At 58.0% G+C, this 16,594-nt stretch overlaps 1 protein-coding gene across 3 annotated transcripts in view; it reads left to right on the top strand.

The window, feature by feature from the left end:
- Positions 1–310: 310 nt before the first annotated feature.
- Positions 311–16,594, top strand: part of Nol4l (nucleolar protein 4 like) — a 119,113-nt gene continuing 102,829 nt past the window's right edge. For all 3 annotated transcript variants that reach the window (XR_002213817.2, XM_074074550.1, XM_020187010.2), the window contains exon 1: positions 311–661. Coding sequence is in view for 2 of the 3 variants with exons in the window: in XM_074074550.1 (XP_073930651.1) it covers positions 341–661 (321 nt within the window). In the remaining variant the exon portion in view is untranslated. The remainder of the gene's footprint in view (positions 662–16,594) is intronic.

Genomic DNA, 16,594 nt, shown 5'->3' with positions numbered 1-16,594 from the left:
CGCGGGGCGGCCCGCCCCCTCTGCACCTCCGGGCCCGAAGCTGCCTCCATCGCTCCTGCATCCCGGCCGGGGGGAGGAGGAGGCGGAGCAGGAGGCGAGCCGGAGCCGCCGCCGCCAACGCCGCCGCCGCCGCCGCCGCCGCCCGAGCAGGACAGAGCGCGCCGCAGCCCCGCGCGTCCGGCCGCCGCCCGCGCCCATCAAGCAGCCGCGCCGGAGCCACACCGCGGGACAGCCCCGGCCGCGACGCGTCCCGGCCCGGCCCGGCCCAGCCCAGCCCAGTCCCAGCACCGGGCGGCCCGGTGGCCGGCCCGCCCCCGAGGGCGCCGGGCGCGGCGGGAGGATGCCGAAGCCGACGCTGCTGCTGCGCGGGGGCTGGGAGCGCGAGCGCAGCCCCGGGGACTCGGAGCTGGGCCGCCAGTTCCGGGACTGGTGCCTGCGCACCTACGGCGACTCGGCCAAAACCAAGACAGTGACACGCAGCAAATACCAGCGGATCGCCGAGGTCCTGCAGGGCGGCGGCGGGACCGGCGCGGGCAGCGGCCCCGCGGCGGGCGAGAAAGGCAAGTTCCAGTTCTGGGTGCGCTCCAAAGGCTTCCGCCTGGGCAGCGGCCGGGAACCCAAGATGGGCCAAGTGGTGTATGTGCCGGTCAAGACGGGCTCGGTGAGTGCGCGCGCGGCGGCCGCGGGCCGGTCCCGCGCCGGGGTTCGGGGCGGGCGGGGGCGGGATGGGGGGTGTGGATGTGTGTCCGAACGTGTGTTCCTGAGGCTGTCCTTGTGTCTGGCCCACCCGAGGCGCACGCGTCCCTGTTCACCCGCCCTCCCTGGCCCGCCTGGGCAGCGCTCCGGGTTTGGGGTGTCCCTGCCCCCCTCTGCGCCGCTGCCCGGGCCATGGCCGTGCCGAGCGGGCTGTCCCGGGCTTCTCACCCCAGCGTGTTCCGTCCTCCCGTCCCCTCCCCCCGCCAGCAGGCGGCTGCTCCGAAGCCCGAGCCTCCCCCCGCCCCCCCCCCCCGCCCGCCCCGGGGCTGCCTGTCCCGGGCGCCTAGCGCTCCCGCCCCCGGGCCGGCTGGGCGGTGTGTGGTGTGTGTGTGTGTTTGTGTGTGTGTGTGTGTGGAGGGTGGTGCCGCGGGGGTGGGGGAAGCAAGAGCAGCCACGGGACAGGGAGTCCGCTGGGCCTCCCAGCGCCCAGGGAGGGGGCCAGCCCGGGCACTGTCGCCCCGACCCCACCCGGCGCTGGCCCGGGGAGGGGCGGCAGGAGCCGCAGCCTGGCGCAGGAGCAGCCTCCCGCGGGTGGGTGGGGCGCCCCCGCCGTCCCCCCACCGGTCCGGCGCTCCCCCCTCCCTGGGACGGGGGCGGCCTGACCTATCCATCCCCTCCCCTTCCCCGTCCCCCGGGCCGGCCCGGTCCGGGCGGGGTGGCGTGGGGGAGGGGGCGGGGAACCGCAGCCACGGAGAGGGAGGAGGCTGGCGGCCGGGCGGGGGCGTCCCCTCCGGCCCGGGGCGCCCTGGCGAGGGCGTGCGGCGCGGGCCCCGCGGCTCCCCCGCCGGGACCTCATTGTTCTGCAGAGGGTGGGGGCTGGGGGGGGCAGCCGTTCCTGGGGCGCTGCTGAGCTTTGAACTTTCCGTCGCCGAGACCCTCCATTAGTGCGTTGCGCCCCCAGCCTGGCCGGGCCACGGTTGCCTCCCTCCCCGCCCCCCCCGCCCAGCTCCCTCCCCAGCCTCGCCCGGCCGGAGCGCGAGAGCCGGGCCGCCCCGCGCCGGCCTCCCTCCCTCCCTCGCTCCCCCGCTCCCCCGCTCTCCCCTCCGCGCTCCTCCCCCGTCCGGCCCGCCCGCCCCGCGCTCAGCCCTGTCCCCGGCCGGAGCGGGCTCTTCACACACAATTGATTCGGTCGTTACGAAAAGTGCACTTGTCCCCTCCCCCTCCCCCGCCGGCGGCCGCCCGGGCCCGGCCCGCAGGGTGAGGGGGCCGCGAGGGAGGGAGGCGGGAGCCGGGGAGCCGATCCGGAGGCGCCTCCCCCCGCGCCCAGGGGACGGGGCTGCAGGCCGCGGGGAGTGGGGAGCCTCGAGCGCGGAGGGCGGGCGGCCCATCTGCGAGGAGCGCTGATAACCGCGCCGCTGCCGCTGCGGCCGCCAGCAGCCCATCTGCGCCGCTGCAGCCTCCGGCCGGCCGGACGGGGAGCAGGGGGCAGGCCGAGGGGCGCGCCGGGCAGGGGTCCCGGAGCGCGAGGCTGGGGCAGGGTCCCTCCGGCGAGAGTCAGAGAACCTCCGCCCCCACCCGCCGAAACCAGTGGTGTACCCCAAACGCAGGGAGTCTGGGTCATTGTCCTGTCCTCTGATGAGTCGAAGACCCTCCCCCAACCCAAATCATTGCCCACTTGCCCTTATGAGGAGTAGGAGACATTGCCTCTCCAGCCGGTCAGTCCTCCCCACCCTGCCAGTTTGGTACCCATCTGGGATCTTTCCATTTTGGGTCAATATCCTCTCCTGAAGGTGGCTTTTCCCAGGACAGTGAGCCACTAGAGGGTGGCTGGGTCCTGCCCTTTACTTTGGATCAGTGCCCTCTGCCCCCAGGGCTTCCCAGGTCAGCATCCTGCACCACCCCTCCTCCTGGTTATCCCTCGGGAGCAGCTGAGAGTCTTGGCCCAACCCCCTTCCTAGTCTGAGGCCAGAGTCCCCAGTCCTGCCCCTGGAGTTGGGGGTGATGCCCCACACCTGGCAGTTAGCTTACTGGCTCTCTGTGTGGGTCAACTTCTCCCCTAAGCAGTGAGCATTGTGAGGCACTCAGTCTGTCCCCTATCCACATAGCTGTCAAGGCAGGGAACCCCTCTACCCCCTTCCAGGCCACATGCAGAAACTGGGTGTTAGGCCTGGGCTCAGGTCCTGCCAGCTCAGCTAGTGGCTTCAGATGTTTTGTGAGGTCCACTGGGACCCGCCCTGCCTGCCTCTGGCAGCCGGGACCTCACAGGCCTCCACCCTGGCTCTCAGACCAATAATAAGTCCTCCCCAAGGGGCCACCTGCCTGCTAGGCAGAGAAAGGGGACCCAGGCCTCCCAGCCCAGGCTGCCAGGAGGACAACAAACACAGCAGAAGTGCCCTCCTGTGACAGCCTGCCCCTCGAGCTCCCACTCCCGCCTGCTTGCCTGGACTGCCTGTCCCCAGAGAGCCTGTTAGTTACCTGCCACTCGACCAGCCAACCGGAGCCAGCCACAGGAGATGGTCCAAGTGCTGCCACCCCCGTCACCAAGTGCCTTCCTGGGTCTTCGTTATTATTTTTATTTTCCTTTTCACTGATCTAAAAGGCACAAATCCTGCTGGGAATTCTGGGCCAGCCACGGCCTCTTCCTGGAAGGGACTGAATGGGACCTTCTTTGAAAGGTGCAAAGGACATCCCTGCCTTCAATGGAGCGTGCGCCGTGTGTGTGTGTGTGTGTGTGTGTGTGTGTGTGTGTGTGTGTGTGTGACACACACTAAAGTTGTCATTACCTGTGGTGCCAGTTGGGAGAGCAGTTGGGAGAGATCCTGTAGTTTTGTCCTGGGTGGGTTTTGGGAAGGTCGTTGGGCCACAGACCTTCATCCAAAGCATTTACTTGGTACCTCCAGGTCTCGTGAGGGCCGTGCGTGATTGGCCTCGGTGGGACTCCTAGCCAGTCCTGGAGCACCCAGCTGGTGGGGGAGGTGGGCATGCCTGAGGATGTGCTAAAGCCTGTGGAGACTCCAAAAGAGGGCAAGTGAGCAAAAATGTCAGGGAAGAGAGGACATTGAAGTTAGGTCACCCAGCAGCAGCTAGTGTCCTGGCCCCCCATGGCATGGCCCCAAGGGTGGCCACAGAGTGTCATCTCTCTTCCTTGCTGCTCTCTGGGGGCCCCTACCTTGGGCCCCTTTGCTTCCCTACCATGGCCATATGTGGTGCAGTGGCTGAGCCCGTCCCTAGTCTGGCCGGCTGTGGGTCGATGATCTGACACCACTTGTCCTGTCCCATCTGGCCCTGAGCTTTTCTGGGTGTGTGTGACAAAGGCTTAATCTGTGGGGACGGGCCAGGGTGGGGGGGGGTGAGAGTATTACACTGTGCGGGGCCTCCTGCAGCTGGGGCCCATGTGGGGGTGGGGCGGACGGAGGGGGTAAGCCTGAGCTGAGGTGGGGTAAGTCAGGCTTCAGTTTGCAGGTCGTCACAGGAAGTAGAAGGTGCAGGCCCAAGAGGAGGGAAGAGGGCAGGGCGGAGTCTCCACCCTGCTCCTGGGGATAAGATCTTTTTAATGACAAGAGCCAGCCGGGTCTCTGGCTGGGCAAAACCTGGTTAGGATTTATTATTTCTTGTGTTTGGGCTACCAAGCAGGGAAAGTGAACCCCTTTGAGGAGAGCCCCCCCCCCAATTCCATCCCCCTTGCCTTTTCCCCCTGGCCACTCAGAGTAGTGCTGTCCTCAGGGCCTGTGAGAGCTACAGGTTATGGCTGGGTGAGAGGAGAGACTGGTCCAGTTGTCAACCCAGAGGACTAGAAAGCCTCAAGGCCCTTTGGAGAAAGGTGGTCTCAGCCCAGCAGCACCATCTTCCAGGAGGCCTCCTGTTGAGTGGGGGAGGCTAGCACTCAACACAGGTCTCTGCCCTCCACTGTGGCCTCTTCCAGTCTGTCACATGCCAGGAATCCTACCATGAGAGCCTCATTTCTCTAGGGGACCCTCTGTGATTGCCAAACTCCACTGTCAACACCAGTCTCTTGAGCTGGACCCCAGGTGTTCCGCTGGCCAAATTGACTAATGGTGGTCTTTTCCCAGTTTGCAGATAGCGTTCATTTAGTGAAAAGCATTTTCACAGTCCTAAGTCTTTCTCCCCAGGGCTTTTGTGCAAACCTTTGGCACCTGCGGCCACTGGTCTGGGCGGGAAAGGGCCTCTGATTTAGCCAGTGTGATCTATGCTGTGACCTTCGGTTAAATACCTTAGTACTTCCTGGTTTTCTTCAAATTATCACCACATCCACCATGTCTGAGTCACCTACTGTGTGCCTATCACCGTGCTGAGCCACTGCTATACCTCAGTTTTGGAAATTACTGCCATCTGTCAGGTGAGTAAACTGAGGCTTAAGAAGAGAGCTTAAGATATTCCGTTGGCCACACCACTGACAGGGCAGGCCTGGAGCCTGGGTACAGCCTTATACATATCTCCCTTCTTATCCTGAGGTGTCTTGCGACCTGATCCAATTTGAAAGTCTAGGTTCTTCACAACAAGCTTTCAGTCCATTACACTTTAGTCTGAATTAGTTTAGAAGAATCCTTCTGGTCAAGATGTCTATAATCACTGGCTGGTGCCAGTGGCTGTGTAAGATGTCTGGGGCTTTCCTGGAGCTCACTAGGATGGATATAGTGGGGAGGAGTCCTCTGGGTCATAGGGGACTTTGGGGAGAAGGTTAACAGTGATGTCTGGTATAGGTAGGCCTTGTTTGAATTTCTCATGAGTGACAAAAGAAGGCTTTTTTGTTAATTAAGCTTCCATAATTTGGACATTGTTGTCCTCGGGACGCTGGAGCTGCCTTTTAGAGCCAGGATGATACTAGACGGTCAGGCTGTGCCTTCCTGGGGCCTCCCCTCTGGTTCCTGGGTCACTCTGTTGGGGCGTGGGGACAGCACGTACTTTTCTTGCTCAGCTAAAAACTGGCACAAACGTCCTCTCCTTTATAGACTCAAAGGCTGCCTTCCTGTCCCTGAGTGTCTAGGAGGCTAGGAGGCCCATCTGGGACCCTGAACAGGCTACTGGGAGGCCAGGGGGTGGGGGCAGGAAGCCTGTGGCTGGGGCTGTGTGGGGGACAAAGGTCAAGGGCTTCAGGCAGACCTGGATTTCTCCCAGCCAGCTCTCTTACCTTGCAGGCTGTGCTGTTGATGGAGGACTATGAAGGGATGCCCAAGCCCATAGGGCAGGCCATGTGTGCCCGGTGTGTGCGTACATAAGCACGCTGTGTGGGTGAGCGTGCCTGTCAGTGTGCCGGCTGGGAGCACTGGCGTGGATGTGTGTGCAGGGGTGGAGGAGAGCTGGCATGCTTGGGAGTGTGTGTGGTTGTGAGCGTCTGTGCTGGCAGATGTTGGGAGCACCTGGGGGGTGGGCGTTGGCAGACCTGGGGTGTGACTGTGCAGGCACACATGTGCGAGGCTCTGATTGAAAGCCCTGGCTGGCTGGGAGTGTGGCATTGACAGGGCGTCCTTTGTCACAGCCAGGTCAGCCCAAGCGGCTGCACTGGCCCCAGCTGTCTCTAGGGTCTCAGTAGCTGGAGGAAGCCAAGTGCGAGGAAGGCAGTGAGCAAAAGAGGTGGAGCCTCGTCTCCCTGATGGTGGCCAAGGCATCTCCTTGACCCCCACTCTCCAACTTTTGATGTTTGTGATGGTCGCACAATAGAGCTCAAAGCCAAGCACTCCCAGTGGTGGTCCTTCTGGGAGAGAGAGCTCTGAAATTGAGGTGAGAGTCAGGATCACCCACCTCTTCCTTGCAGTGTGACCTCAGGCAAGTAGCCTGCTGCTCTGTCTGAATCTGAGTTTCCTCATCTGGAAAACGGGCTCCAAAGCACCACTTTTTTTGGCAAGCTGAAAAGGGCTCTGTTGTCATTTGACAGTGGTGGCTAAGTTACATGCTCAATGTCACCCTGCTAAGCTTGTGTCAAAGCCAGGCCTGGCCCCTGAGCCCCACAGCAGACGAAGGAGCAGAAGGAAGCTGACTGCTAGCCTGCCACAGCTGGTGGTTCATTAGAGCAAGGACTCCACTTTGACCAGAGGGGAGATAAAGGGCCTGGACTTTGAAGCCTCAGGGACCCTGGGTGCAAATCCCACCTTTGTCATTTTCTCAATTTGGTCTTAATTGTCTCATCAGTAAAATGGAACAGATAATCCTAGCTTCTCGTAGGAAGTTAATGTACTAAAGTTAATGTTTTGATGCATGGGGAGCCCACAAATGTAACAAATCTTAGGACACGTTCGCTGCTACATGATCTTGTGGTGCCTCAGTTTTCTCATCCCGAAAATGGGAATGGTGATGAACAATGTGGTGGCTATTTAATGGGACTGTGGGGATGAGGTCCTCAGCCTAGTTCCTGGCCCATAGGAGGCAGCAGCAATGCTCAGCTCCCTCAAGATTGCATCTGAGTCATTTCTGGTCTCTAGTGTCATCAGAGGCCTGGGAAATGTCATGGTGAATCCAGTGGACTCCTTCCTCCGAATTTCTGCATGGTGCCTGGGGGTGGGGTGGGGGTTCCAAGGCCTGGCTGAGTAGTGCTTGCTGAGTAGGCAGAGCCTCTCACTTCCCCCATGGCCTCACCCTGTCTAGTCTCGAGGCAGGCACCCTGAGTTCTGGGCTATGGGAAAACAAAGAACTCAGACCCCTCTGGCAGGGGTCTGAGCAGGTGTCCCAATTATCCAAGTCACTGCAATGTGCCACACAGTTTATTTCATTTACTCTGTCCTGGATTGTGCCAAGTAGATGAGAAGCTTGTACCCGAAAGTCCAGGGAACCTCCCCAAGGCCTGCAGTGAGCCTCCCCAAGGCTGGTGGCTGGTATGTCAGGGCCGTCTGTCCCAGGGCTGGGGGCACTTGGGAGGGGTGGCAGCTGGGGCACCTTAGCCCTCTGCGTCTCCCTGGGCTCATAGACCCCTTTCTCCTAGGGCCCTCCTGAAGCTTGCCAGAGCTCGGATCAGCCCTCCCATTTGCAGCACACCTAGAGGAGGGGCACCCCCCCTGCTGCCAGTCCTTCTCCTTCCAGTCTTGGCTGGACAGGGACATGCAGAGGAAGAAAACAGAGACAGAGCAGCAGGGAGGCTGCTGTCCTCTCACCCACAAAGCCTTCCACCCCCTCAACCTTTGGTCCTCTTAGTGACCTTGGGATGTAGGGCTCCTCTGCCAGAGAGGGAAACCAAGGCAGAGTGGAGGGACTCATGCAAGGTCCCACAAAACCCCAGAGACTGGTTACAAAGCCCAGGCCACTCATTCATTCCCTTGCTCACTTGCTCTTTTCCTCCTCTGTCCCCACCCTGCTCTCCCCAGCCCCTCCTACCCCAACCCTGAGCCATACCTGGGAGACATTTTTGACTTTCTCTTTCTGCATGCATCCCATCTGCAAATCTTTCAGACTACAGCAGGAGCTCTGCTACTTCTTACTGCCACTTCCTTGAGCCGGCCCAGTCTGGAGAGACATCAGCCTCCCACTAGGCTCCTGGATCCACTCTGGCCCCAGAATCCCTTCCTCCCCCAAATAGCCATAGAAGACTGCAAACAGCAAATCAGATTCTTCCTCTCCTTTGCCCAAAACCCTCCAAGACTCCATCACACTCAAAGCAAAAATCAGAGTCTTCTTCCCTGAGGCCAGCAAAGATCTGCCTCATCTGGCCCCTGATGCCTGCTGGCCTCCTGCCCTCCACTGTCCCTCACACGTTTGGCCACACTAGTACTGGCCTCTTTGCTATTCTACAAATCCAGTCCTGCTCCAGGGCCCTTGCACTTGTTCTTTCTCATCTGGACTGCTCTTTCTTGGTTTTCTGCATGGCTGACTCTCTTTCCTTCAAGTCTTTGCTCAAGCATCACTTCCCCAGAGAGGCCTCACTGGTCACCAGTCAGGGTCCCTTGACTGTCCTGTCCCCGTCCTTCTCTCTCTACTCCATTTTTCCTCAGTAGCCTTTATCAGCTCCATAATGTACATTTTATGGGTTCTACGTTTAGGATCTGTCCACGCTCAAGGCTGTGAGCTCCAACAGGGCAGATGGTGTGTGCTATGTTCACTGTTGCATCCCAAGAGCCCAGAATAGGCCTGCCCCTAAGGGGCTCCCTGCTGGGAAAAGGGTATAGTGGACACAGAACCAGAGTCTGGGAACTATCTGTCCAGTTCTGCACTCAGAGGCCTCAGGAGCCTTTGGCACAGGCCATCCTCCTGCCCCAGGGAGCCTAGGAAGTCCTCAGGGAGCTGACCTTTGAACTGGCCTGGAGAGTTCAAATGCATCTTTCAGCAAGGGCAGATGACAGGTACCAGACAGGTTGTGGTGCGGTGGGCGTGGCCTATGAGCATGCAGCTCTGGCAGCTTTCTTGGAGAGTGGTGTTCTGCTGATAGGGTGGGGATGGGCACATGGTTCAGTCAGCCTGGAACTACTGTGGGGTCCTGAGGCATGAGCTGGTGAAATTAACCGGGGCGGGTGAAGGAGAAGGAACTGGAAAGTCACTTGAGGGTCCAGTGAGCAAGGCTCTCACAGGGGCGTTTGAGTGGAGGGGAGTGGAGATAGGGTTCTAGAAGGAACCTCAGGGTGCTGTGACCAGAAGGAGATTGGCTCTGGAGAAGGGAAAATGGGCCAAGAGACAGCTGGGGAGGGGAGTGCAGACCCAGCTGGTCTCCTTGAAGGACAAGAGGTAGAGCGGCTGAGACTGGGTGACCGTTGGCCCTTGACTCCAGGATGGAAAAGGAGGAGGGGTGTCTAGGCAGCCAGGAGATGCTGGCTTGACAGACTGGGATGAAGCTCAGAAGTTTGGTTCCATGGGTGGAATCCAAAAGGTGTCCTTCAGGCCAGGATGGCAATGAAGGCCAAGGAGGAGCCCTGATGTCTCAGACCTCACTAAGCATGCTCAAGAGTTATGTGTGCAGGCCCCTGGTCCAGCCTGGAACCTTCTGCTGGGCTGGGACCCATGGCAGACTCCTGGGAGGCCTGAGCTTGGGTGGATGACTCATCATTTTCTCAGCATCCCCGGGCTGAGAGAGCATTCAAGGAGACATGGGGCTGATCCTTCAGCCGGCCAGGCCTGACTGGATACTGGTAGTGGGGGAAGAAAACACCACTGTAGCCTTGTCTCAGGATGTCTGTGGGGGTGTCACCAAGAGTCTCCAGCTTCCACAATCTTACACAGTCCACATCTACCCTGAGATGCTGTTATGACTCCATTCTACAGGTTAGTAAGCCAAGGTGGGCACCTAGCTGGGTAACCACTCAGAGCTTTGATTTCATCTGAAAAATAGGTCTTATAGGTTGACTCTCCCCTCCAGGGTTGATGGGAAATCTAAAGGAGACAGTTGTATGAACACTTAAGTAGTGGGGTTGATCATCTCATGGGGATGTGGAGAGGGGCCTGTCTGTGCATTTGGGGTTCTCCACCTGGCAGAGCAGCCATAGGGAAGACCAGAGAGCAACATGGCCAAGGACTGACCTGCCTTCAGCACTCCACCAGCTATGTGGTTCCGAGCAAATGGCTTGCCTGCTCTGATCCCCCAATTCTCTCTCTATCTGTGGTGATAAAACCTACCCCCTTGGGGTAGTTGGGAAGGTGGCATAAAGTCATGGCCTCCCAGTAGGGGCTGCTTCTCCATCTTGGAATGCCTCCAAGATCCCTCCCTACTACAAAGATCCCAAAGCCAGATAGATAGCTGTCATCTTCCTCTTTGTGGGCCCTCGTGGGATGGCAGGAAAGCCCAGGCTGGGGGAGAAGCCAGAAGGCTGGACAGGAGCAGCTCAGACCTCAGGCCTGCAGGTGCATGAGGATGGAGCCTCCCCATCTGGAGCTCTGGAGTTGGGCAGCTGCAGGCTGAGCAGGGAAGGCTTTTTATGTTGAGTTGGTTTTGCTCAGACTAGGCAAGCTGTACCACTGAGCCACACCCCAGCCCTTTGTGTTGAATTTGAGGCCTGCTGCAGGTGGGCAGGGCTGTGGGGAGCATGGAGGCTGGGCAAGTCCAGATCTGCCCAGCCTGGACAGATCCTTGGGCATGTCCCCTCATGGAACCTCAGTTTCCTCATCTGTAAACTGGGGTGGTAATAGCCCTGGATTCCATTCTATCCCCTGTATACTCTAGTCTAGAAGCACCTATGCCAGGTGAGGGCACAGTCAAGCCCTCAGTGAAAGGGAGCTACAGCGAGGATTCTGATTCAGATCAAGTAGATAACCAGAGAATCTGCGAGGAGGCCCCAAGAGGCAGTGTTGCTGAGCAGAGTTGTGGGCTCGGCCAGGACTGGGTTCAGAATTGCCCTCTCCCATCACTAACTAACTCACTAACGGGATGACCTTGAGAAAGTCACTGCCTCTGTCTGAGTCTCAGTTTCCTCTTCTGTAAATCAGACTGGTGGTGTGACCTGTCCCAGGTGGTGTGACCTGTCCCTCCAAGCACAGGGATGAGGAGCTTGCTGTGCCTGTGGTGTGTTCTGCGCACCTAGAACTGAGGACATAGCATGGGGTGGTGGACACTGGAGCAGAGAGTTGCTGAAGGAGCAAAGGGCAGAGGTGGGTGGACTCCCAGGGGGAGGGCATCAACATCCTCCTTCAGGATCGAGAGCCACCCTCAGGTCCGGATGAGGGAAGAAGGAGCCAGGTCCCACTGGTGAGATGGGAAGGTGGTCATTAGGGATGGGAGAGAAGGCAGTGGGCTTCCTGGAGTCCAGACTGCCCATTGGAACTAAGATCAGGCATGCTTCCCAGATCTGAGCACCCTGGGTTCAAATCCAGACTCCCCAGCCTCTGTGCAACCTTGAACACGTCTTAACTTCTGCGTCTCCATTTCCACATCTGTGGGTTAGGGATCAAAGTACACACGACCTCTTGGGGTTGTTGTGGGATCATTTGAGGGTACATAAAGTTATGGCCTGCTGCAAAGTGAGCACAGTGACAGTCATGACCCAGCCTGTGTTTGTTGAGCACTTACGAAGTGTTAAACACCTAACGCACCAGGGCTGCTCAATTGGTAAGCGGCAGAGCAGGCACAAGTGGAAAACCTGTGTCCTTGGCTCCCTGAATCAGCCATCTTTTTGACAGCCAGGCTTATCCCAGAGGTCCCCTGGGCTTGGATGGTGGCTCACGTCAGGATGGGCAGGGCTGGGGGAGTCCATATGGCAACTGTATTAACTTGGACATGCTGCCTAGGTACAGAGTCTACTGGACTCAGGGATCACCAAGGAACTCTGCAGTTCATGGAGGGCAGAGAGTGGCCTGTGGCCCCCACCCAGCAAGCTGCTCACATCCTGGGACACCAGAGCCAGGTGCTGGCTCCTGTGGGACCAGGCCTCTGCCCTCGGGGCAGGACCTAAACGGAGAGGTGCAGCCCTACACCTGGGCCACACAGCAGTAGCCCTGAGGAAATCATGGCGGCACTGGGGCTTAGGGCAGGGAGGGGGTGCCGCCAGGCCGGGGAGGGGCCAGGGAGCAGCCTCTTGCTCTGGTGAGTCAGGAACAGGGTCTCCCAGGAGGGTACATACACATGGTTTAAAAAAGGACAGCAAAGCAGCAGTCCCCAAGGGGGTGAGAAGTGGCCGGCCCACCATCTCCCTCTACCTCTATCCCCTGTCCAGAGGGGTCCAGTCCCTTCTGTGTCCTCCTGGAACTACTTGGCTCTGAAGCAAGGTGCTTTGGTTTGCATACTGACTCTACTTTCTGTGTGGCTCAGGCAATTTACTGAACCTCTCTGTGCCTGTTTGTATATCCGGAAAGCCCGGCTAAGCCTAGGACCTGTTTCACTGGGGGAGGCATTGTGAGAATGAAGGGCTTTAGAAGCCCAGCAGAGGCAGGGCCTGCGGTTGAGGGCTAGTGAGTGATGCTCTCTTTGTCATCGCTACACTACTGCTGTCGTTGGAATGACTTTCACACATGCAGCTATGCACATGCAGGTTGAAACACCCAGCAACCCTTGTAGATCCCGAGGCTCAGTTTACAGGGATTCTGCCTGTTTGGGAAAGAGGCAGGGAGGAGAGGTCAGTTTGGGGGTCACTGCAGTGGCTGCAGACCTTGAGCCAGGCCTGGCATAGAGAGGTTCCCTGAACACTGGTGGGCTCCAGGAACCAGCCACTATGTCACCCAGGCCTCATGCTTGGGGGACTTGACCCCTGGCCCTGTGAGTCTCCCCTGCCCAGAGGAGTCCAGTCCCTTATGTGGAGACAGGAGGAAAGAGCCCTTGGCCAGTCCCCAGAAGATGGGGCTTCAGACCTTCGTCTGCCCTGCTCAGCCCTGCTGTTCTTGGAAAAGTTCCCCAGAGCCCAGCCTCAGGTTCCAGCTGGGGAAGGCAACCCATCTGCCCTTAGAAGGTTTGCACCTGAGCTGGGAGTTCTGGTTTGGGAGGTGATCGATGCAGCTGAGAAGAACCCAGGCCTGGGTTTGAATCTGTCTGTGCTGTTTAGTAGCTGAGTGCCCCTTGGGGGAAATTCATTAACCCCTCCAGCCTCAGGTTCCTCTTCTATAAACCAAATGTAACAACAGAACCTGCTGTGTGTGGTTGTTGAATGCAGGCAAGGAGTTGTAATTATTTTAAGAATCCCAGATTAACATGAGAAACTACCGGCAAGTGGTATACACCGATAATCCCAGCCCCAGCCTCCGAAGGCTGAGATCAGAAGGATCACAGCTCAAGGCCAGCCCTGGCAAATAGTTCGCAAGACCCCATGACCAAAATAACCAGAGTAAAGTGAACTAAAGGTGAGGATCAAGTGGTAGAATGCCTGCTTTGCAAGCACAAGGTCCTGAGTTCAAACTCCAGTCCTACCACAAATCTCCCAAAAAACAAAAACAAAAACAACATGGGGCTTCAGGCAAACCAGTCCTTTCATTCACTGGTTGGCTCAGCAGACTGCTGGGTGCCTGCTGTGTACCAGTCCTGCTCATTCACTCCACATCAGTTTGTTGAGTTCCTCCTGGGGCCCAGCAGCTGTGCTGGGGCTGCCCCCTGACCTCTGCTCTCTCCTAGCTGGAGGCAGGGGCAGCCTAGGGCCTGGTGCGTGGTCCATCTGGTCAGCCCAGGCAGCCAGTCCTGTCCTGGTTATACCAGGGTGTCCCTTTTGCTCAGCGTCTCCAGGGCCAGCCTGCTGTTCTCATGTGTGACTCCTCTGGGCCCCCTATCCCAGGGAAGTAGAATTCAGGATACAGGGAATTTAGGGGGCTGGTCATGCTCCTCCTCTGCCCTAAACCTTCCATGGCTCCCCATTGCTCTCTGAGCAAAAGCCCCACGGCCCACAAGGCCAGCCCTGGTTCTCTCCTCGTCCATGGCCCTGATTCATCTGCTGTGTTTCAGCCACAATGGCCTCCTCCTGGGTGTCTCCTTGAATTCAGTGGGAGATGAAATGTCACCTCCTTGGGGACTGCCTTTTCAAAGGGTCCTATGTCCCCATCACTCTTAAGCTCCTTTCTCTAACTTTGGAACTCTTAGCAACATGACAGTTGCTGGGGTTTTTGTTTGCTTGCTTGCTTTTTTGCAGTGCTGGGGACAGAACCCAGGGCCTCGCACATGCTATGCAGGCACTGTGCCACTGAACCGCGCCCCAGCCTCAGATGTATGTTTTATGTGTTCCACTTGGGCACCGTGAGGTGCTGTCCCATCATTGCTGTGTCCCCAGCACACAGGGCGTGGTAGGCACTTGGCGAATATTGGTGAAATGAATGCCTCAAGCCTTTTCATTCTCCACTGTGCCTCAGTTTCCTCCTCTACAACACAGAGGAGACAAGCTATTGTGGGGCCAACATGAGAGCTGGCATGGTGGCAGGTCCCACCGAGGGCTGTCTCATCTGGCCAACAGTGGCTCCTCCAGGCCCAGGGCTGAGGAGGTCAGCAGGCTAGCAGAATTCACAGGACTGCTTTTTTTGGTGTGTGTGGGACTTGGGTTTGAACTCAGGGCTTCACACTTGCAAAGCAGGCACTTTACCACTTGAGCCACACCTCCAGTTCATTTTAGCTCTGATTATTTTGTGAACTATTTGCCCAGGGTGGCCTCAAACCATGGTCCTCCCAATTGCAGCGTCCCAAGTAGCTAGGGCCGTTCTTGAAGGGCCCTATTGGAGGCATTGGGACTCACTCTCAGCCATGTTGGGAAGCCCAGGTAGGGCAGGGATGCAAGTTGACACTATGGGCTTGATGGGAGGCCCAGGGATGGGTGTTCTAGGATGGGACCCCAGCAGTCCAGATCTCAAACAGTGGAGCCAGTGAGTGTTGCAGAGCAGCAGGAACAGGGAAGAGAGGCGTTTAGGAGCTGAGTCTAGTCCAGTGTGTGCAGGCCAGAGACTGGAGTCTGAGACCCAGGGAGGCTGTAAGTTCTAGGGGGCATGGGCCAAATGAGACCAGAATTTATAGGAATAAGGGGGGGGGAAGCTTGGGGCTGGGAGAGTGAACCTGAGGCTCCTCCTCCTAACACCTGCTTTGCCCTCCATTAGTTCCTCCTCACAACCACTCCTCCATCCACTCATGCCTTCATTTAACAATGTGGGGTTCCATAGGTATGGCTTCTGCCCTGACATAGTGCAGGACCCATTGTGAGGGACAGACGCTGCATGGTTATGGTGGTAGCAGTGGTGGTGTTGGTGATAATGGTGACGGTGACGATGGTGATGATGGTGGTGGTGGTGATTATGATGACGATGATAGTGGTGATAGTGATGGTGACAGTGAGCATGGTATGTGTTGGCTCCTGTGTAGTGAGCACTCACTGAGGTCCATCTGTTCTCAGTGCTCCCAGTGTATTTGCACACTGGGCTCCTGCAACAACTCTGCGAGGCACTGATATCTTATGCAACTTGCTCTAGGCCTCTATGAGCAAAAGTGGCACCCGGATGTGAGCTCAGGCTGATAGACCAGCAGCTACTCCCAGCTATGGCCACCTGCTACTACCAGCAGCAGGTCCCTCCTTCAGTCACCTCAGTCAAGGCCAGGTCCCTTCCTTGCCTCCTGGGCTTAGCACAGGGCCCAGGGTAGCAGAAAGCACATGGATCTGACTTTCCCAAGCAGGGTTTGACAAGTTTGGGCAGATGATGTCCCTGCTTATTTGTCCCCACTACCTCATCTGTGGGGGCCACAGGAAAGGCAAGACACTCCTTCCCACAGCAGCTGGCATTTCCAGGGGGAGACCCATTCCATAAATCAGGAGGCAGAACAAACAAGAAGGGTCTGTTCTCGGCCCTGTCTCAGGGATCAGGGTGGGCGTGGCCCAGAGGCAAGGGACTCTGGATGGACACACTGTATATCCACTTGCTGCTTCCCTTACCCAGGTCCCAGGGGGGGACTGACTTTCTTACCTCTTGGGAAGGGAGGGAGGCAGGAACCCATATTCCCCAGTCCCCAGTTCTAGCAAACCCAAGCGGATCCCATGCCAGTAGGAAAGGGGACAGAACCAGGTCTGGGGGCAGAAAACAGGACAAATGCCATTTCTCTACTTCCTCTGTGGCCTGGAGCCACCAGATTCCCACTCTGGGACTCACTTTTATTCATTTATTCAAATTTTTGCTGAGGGTTTGCTCTGTGCTAGGCACTGTGTTCTCAAGGGGAAATCCCCACCCTTGGAGAGCTGAGGTCCTAGTGGGGCTGATGCTGTGCAATAAATGAGAAAGGCACCAGTTTGTCAGGGGCTGGTAAATGCTGTGGAGAAAAATAAAACAGAGTGAGGGAAGTGGTGGAGGGGTTGGAATTTTAAACAGAGTGTCAGGGAGGACCTCACTGAGAAGTGACATTTGAGCAAAACCCTGAAGGAGGCACAGGAGCAAGGCAGAATACAGGCACCTGGTGGAAAACCATTCCAGGTAGAGGGAAGAGCTAGTGCAAAGGTCCTGAGGCAGGAAATGGTGCTTTGGCTCATCTGCTCCCAGTACCTCCTCTGTGGGGGCCATAGGAATGGCAAGGTGCCATCCCTTCCCATGG

The sequence above is a fragment of the Castor canadensis genome, chromosome 5 (assembly GCF_047511655.1).
Source record: "Castor canadensis chromosome 5, mCasCan1.hap1v2, whole genome shotgun sequence".
Classification (NCBI taxonomy): domain Eukaryota; kingdom Metazoa; phylum Chordata; class Mammalia; order Rodentia; family Castoridae; genus Castor; species Castor canadensis.
Note: the sequence above shows the minus strand (reverse complement) of the source record. Positions and strands in the feature narration are given on the sequence as shown.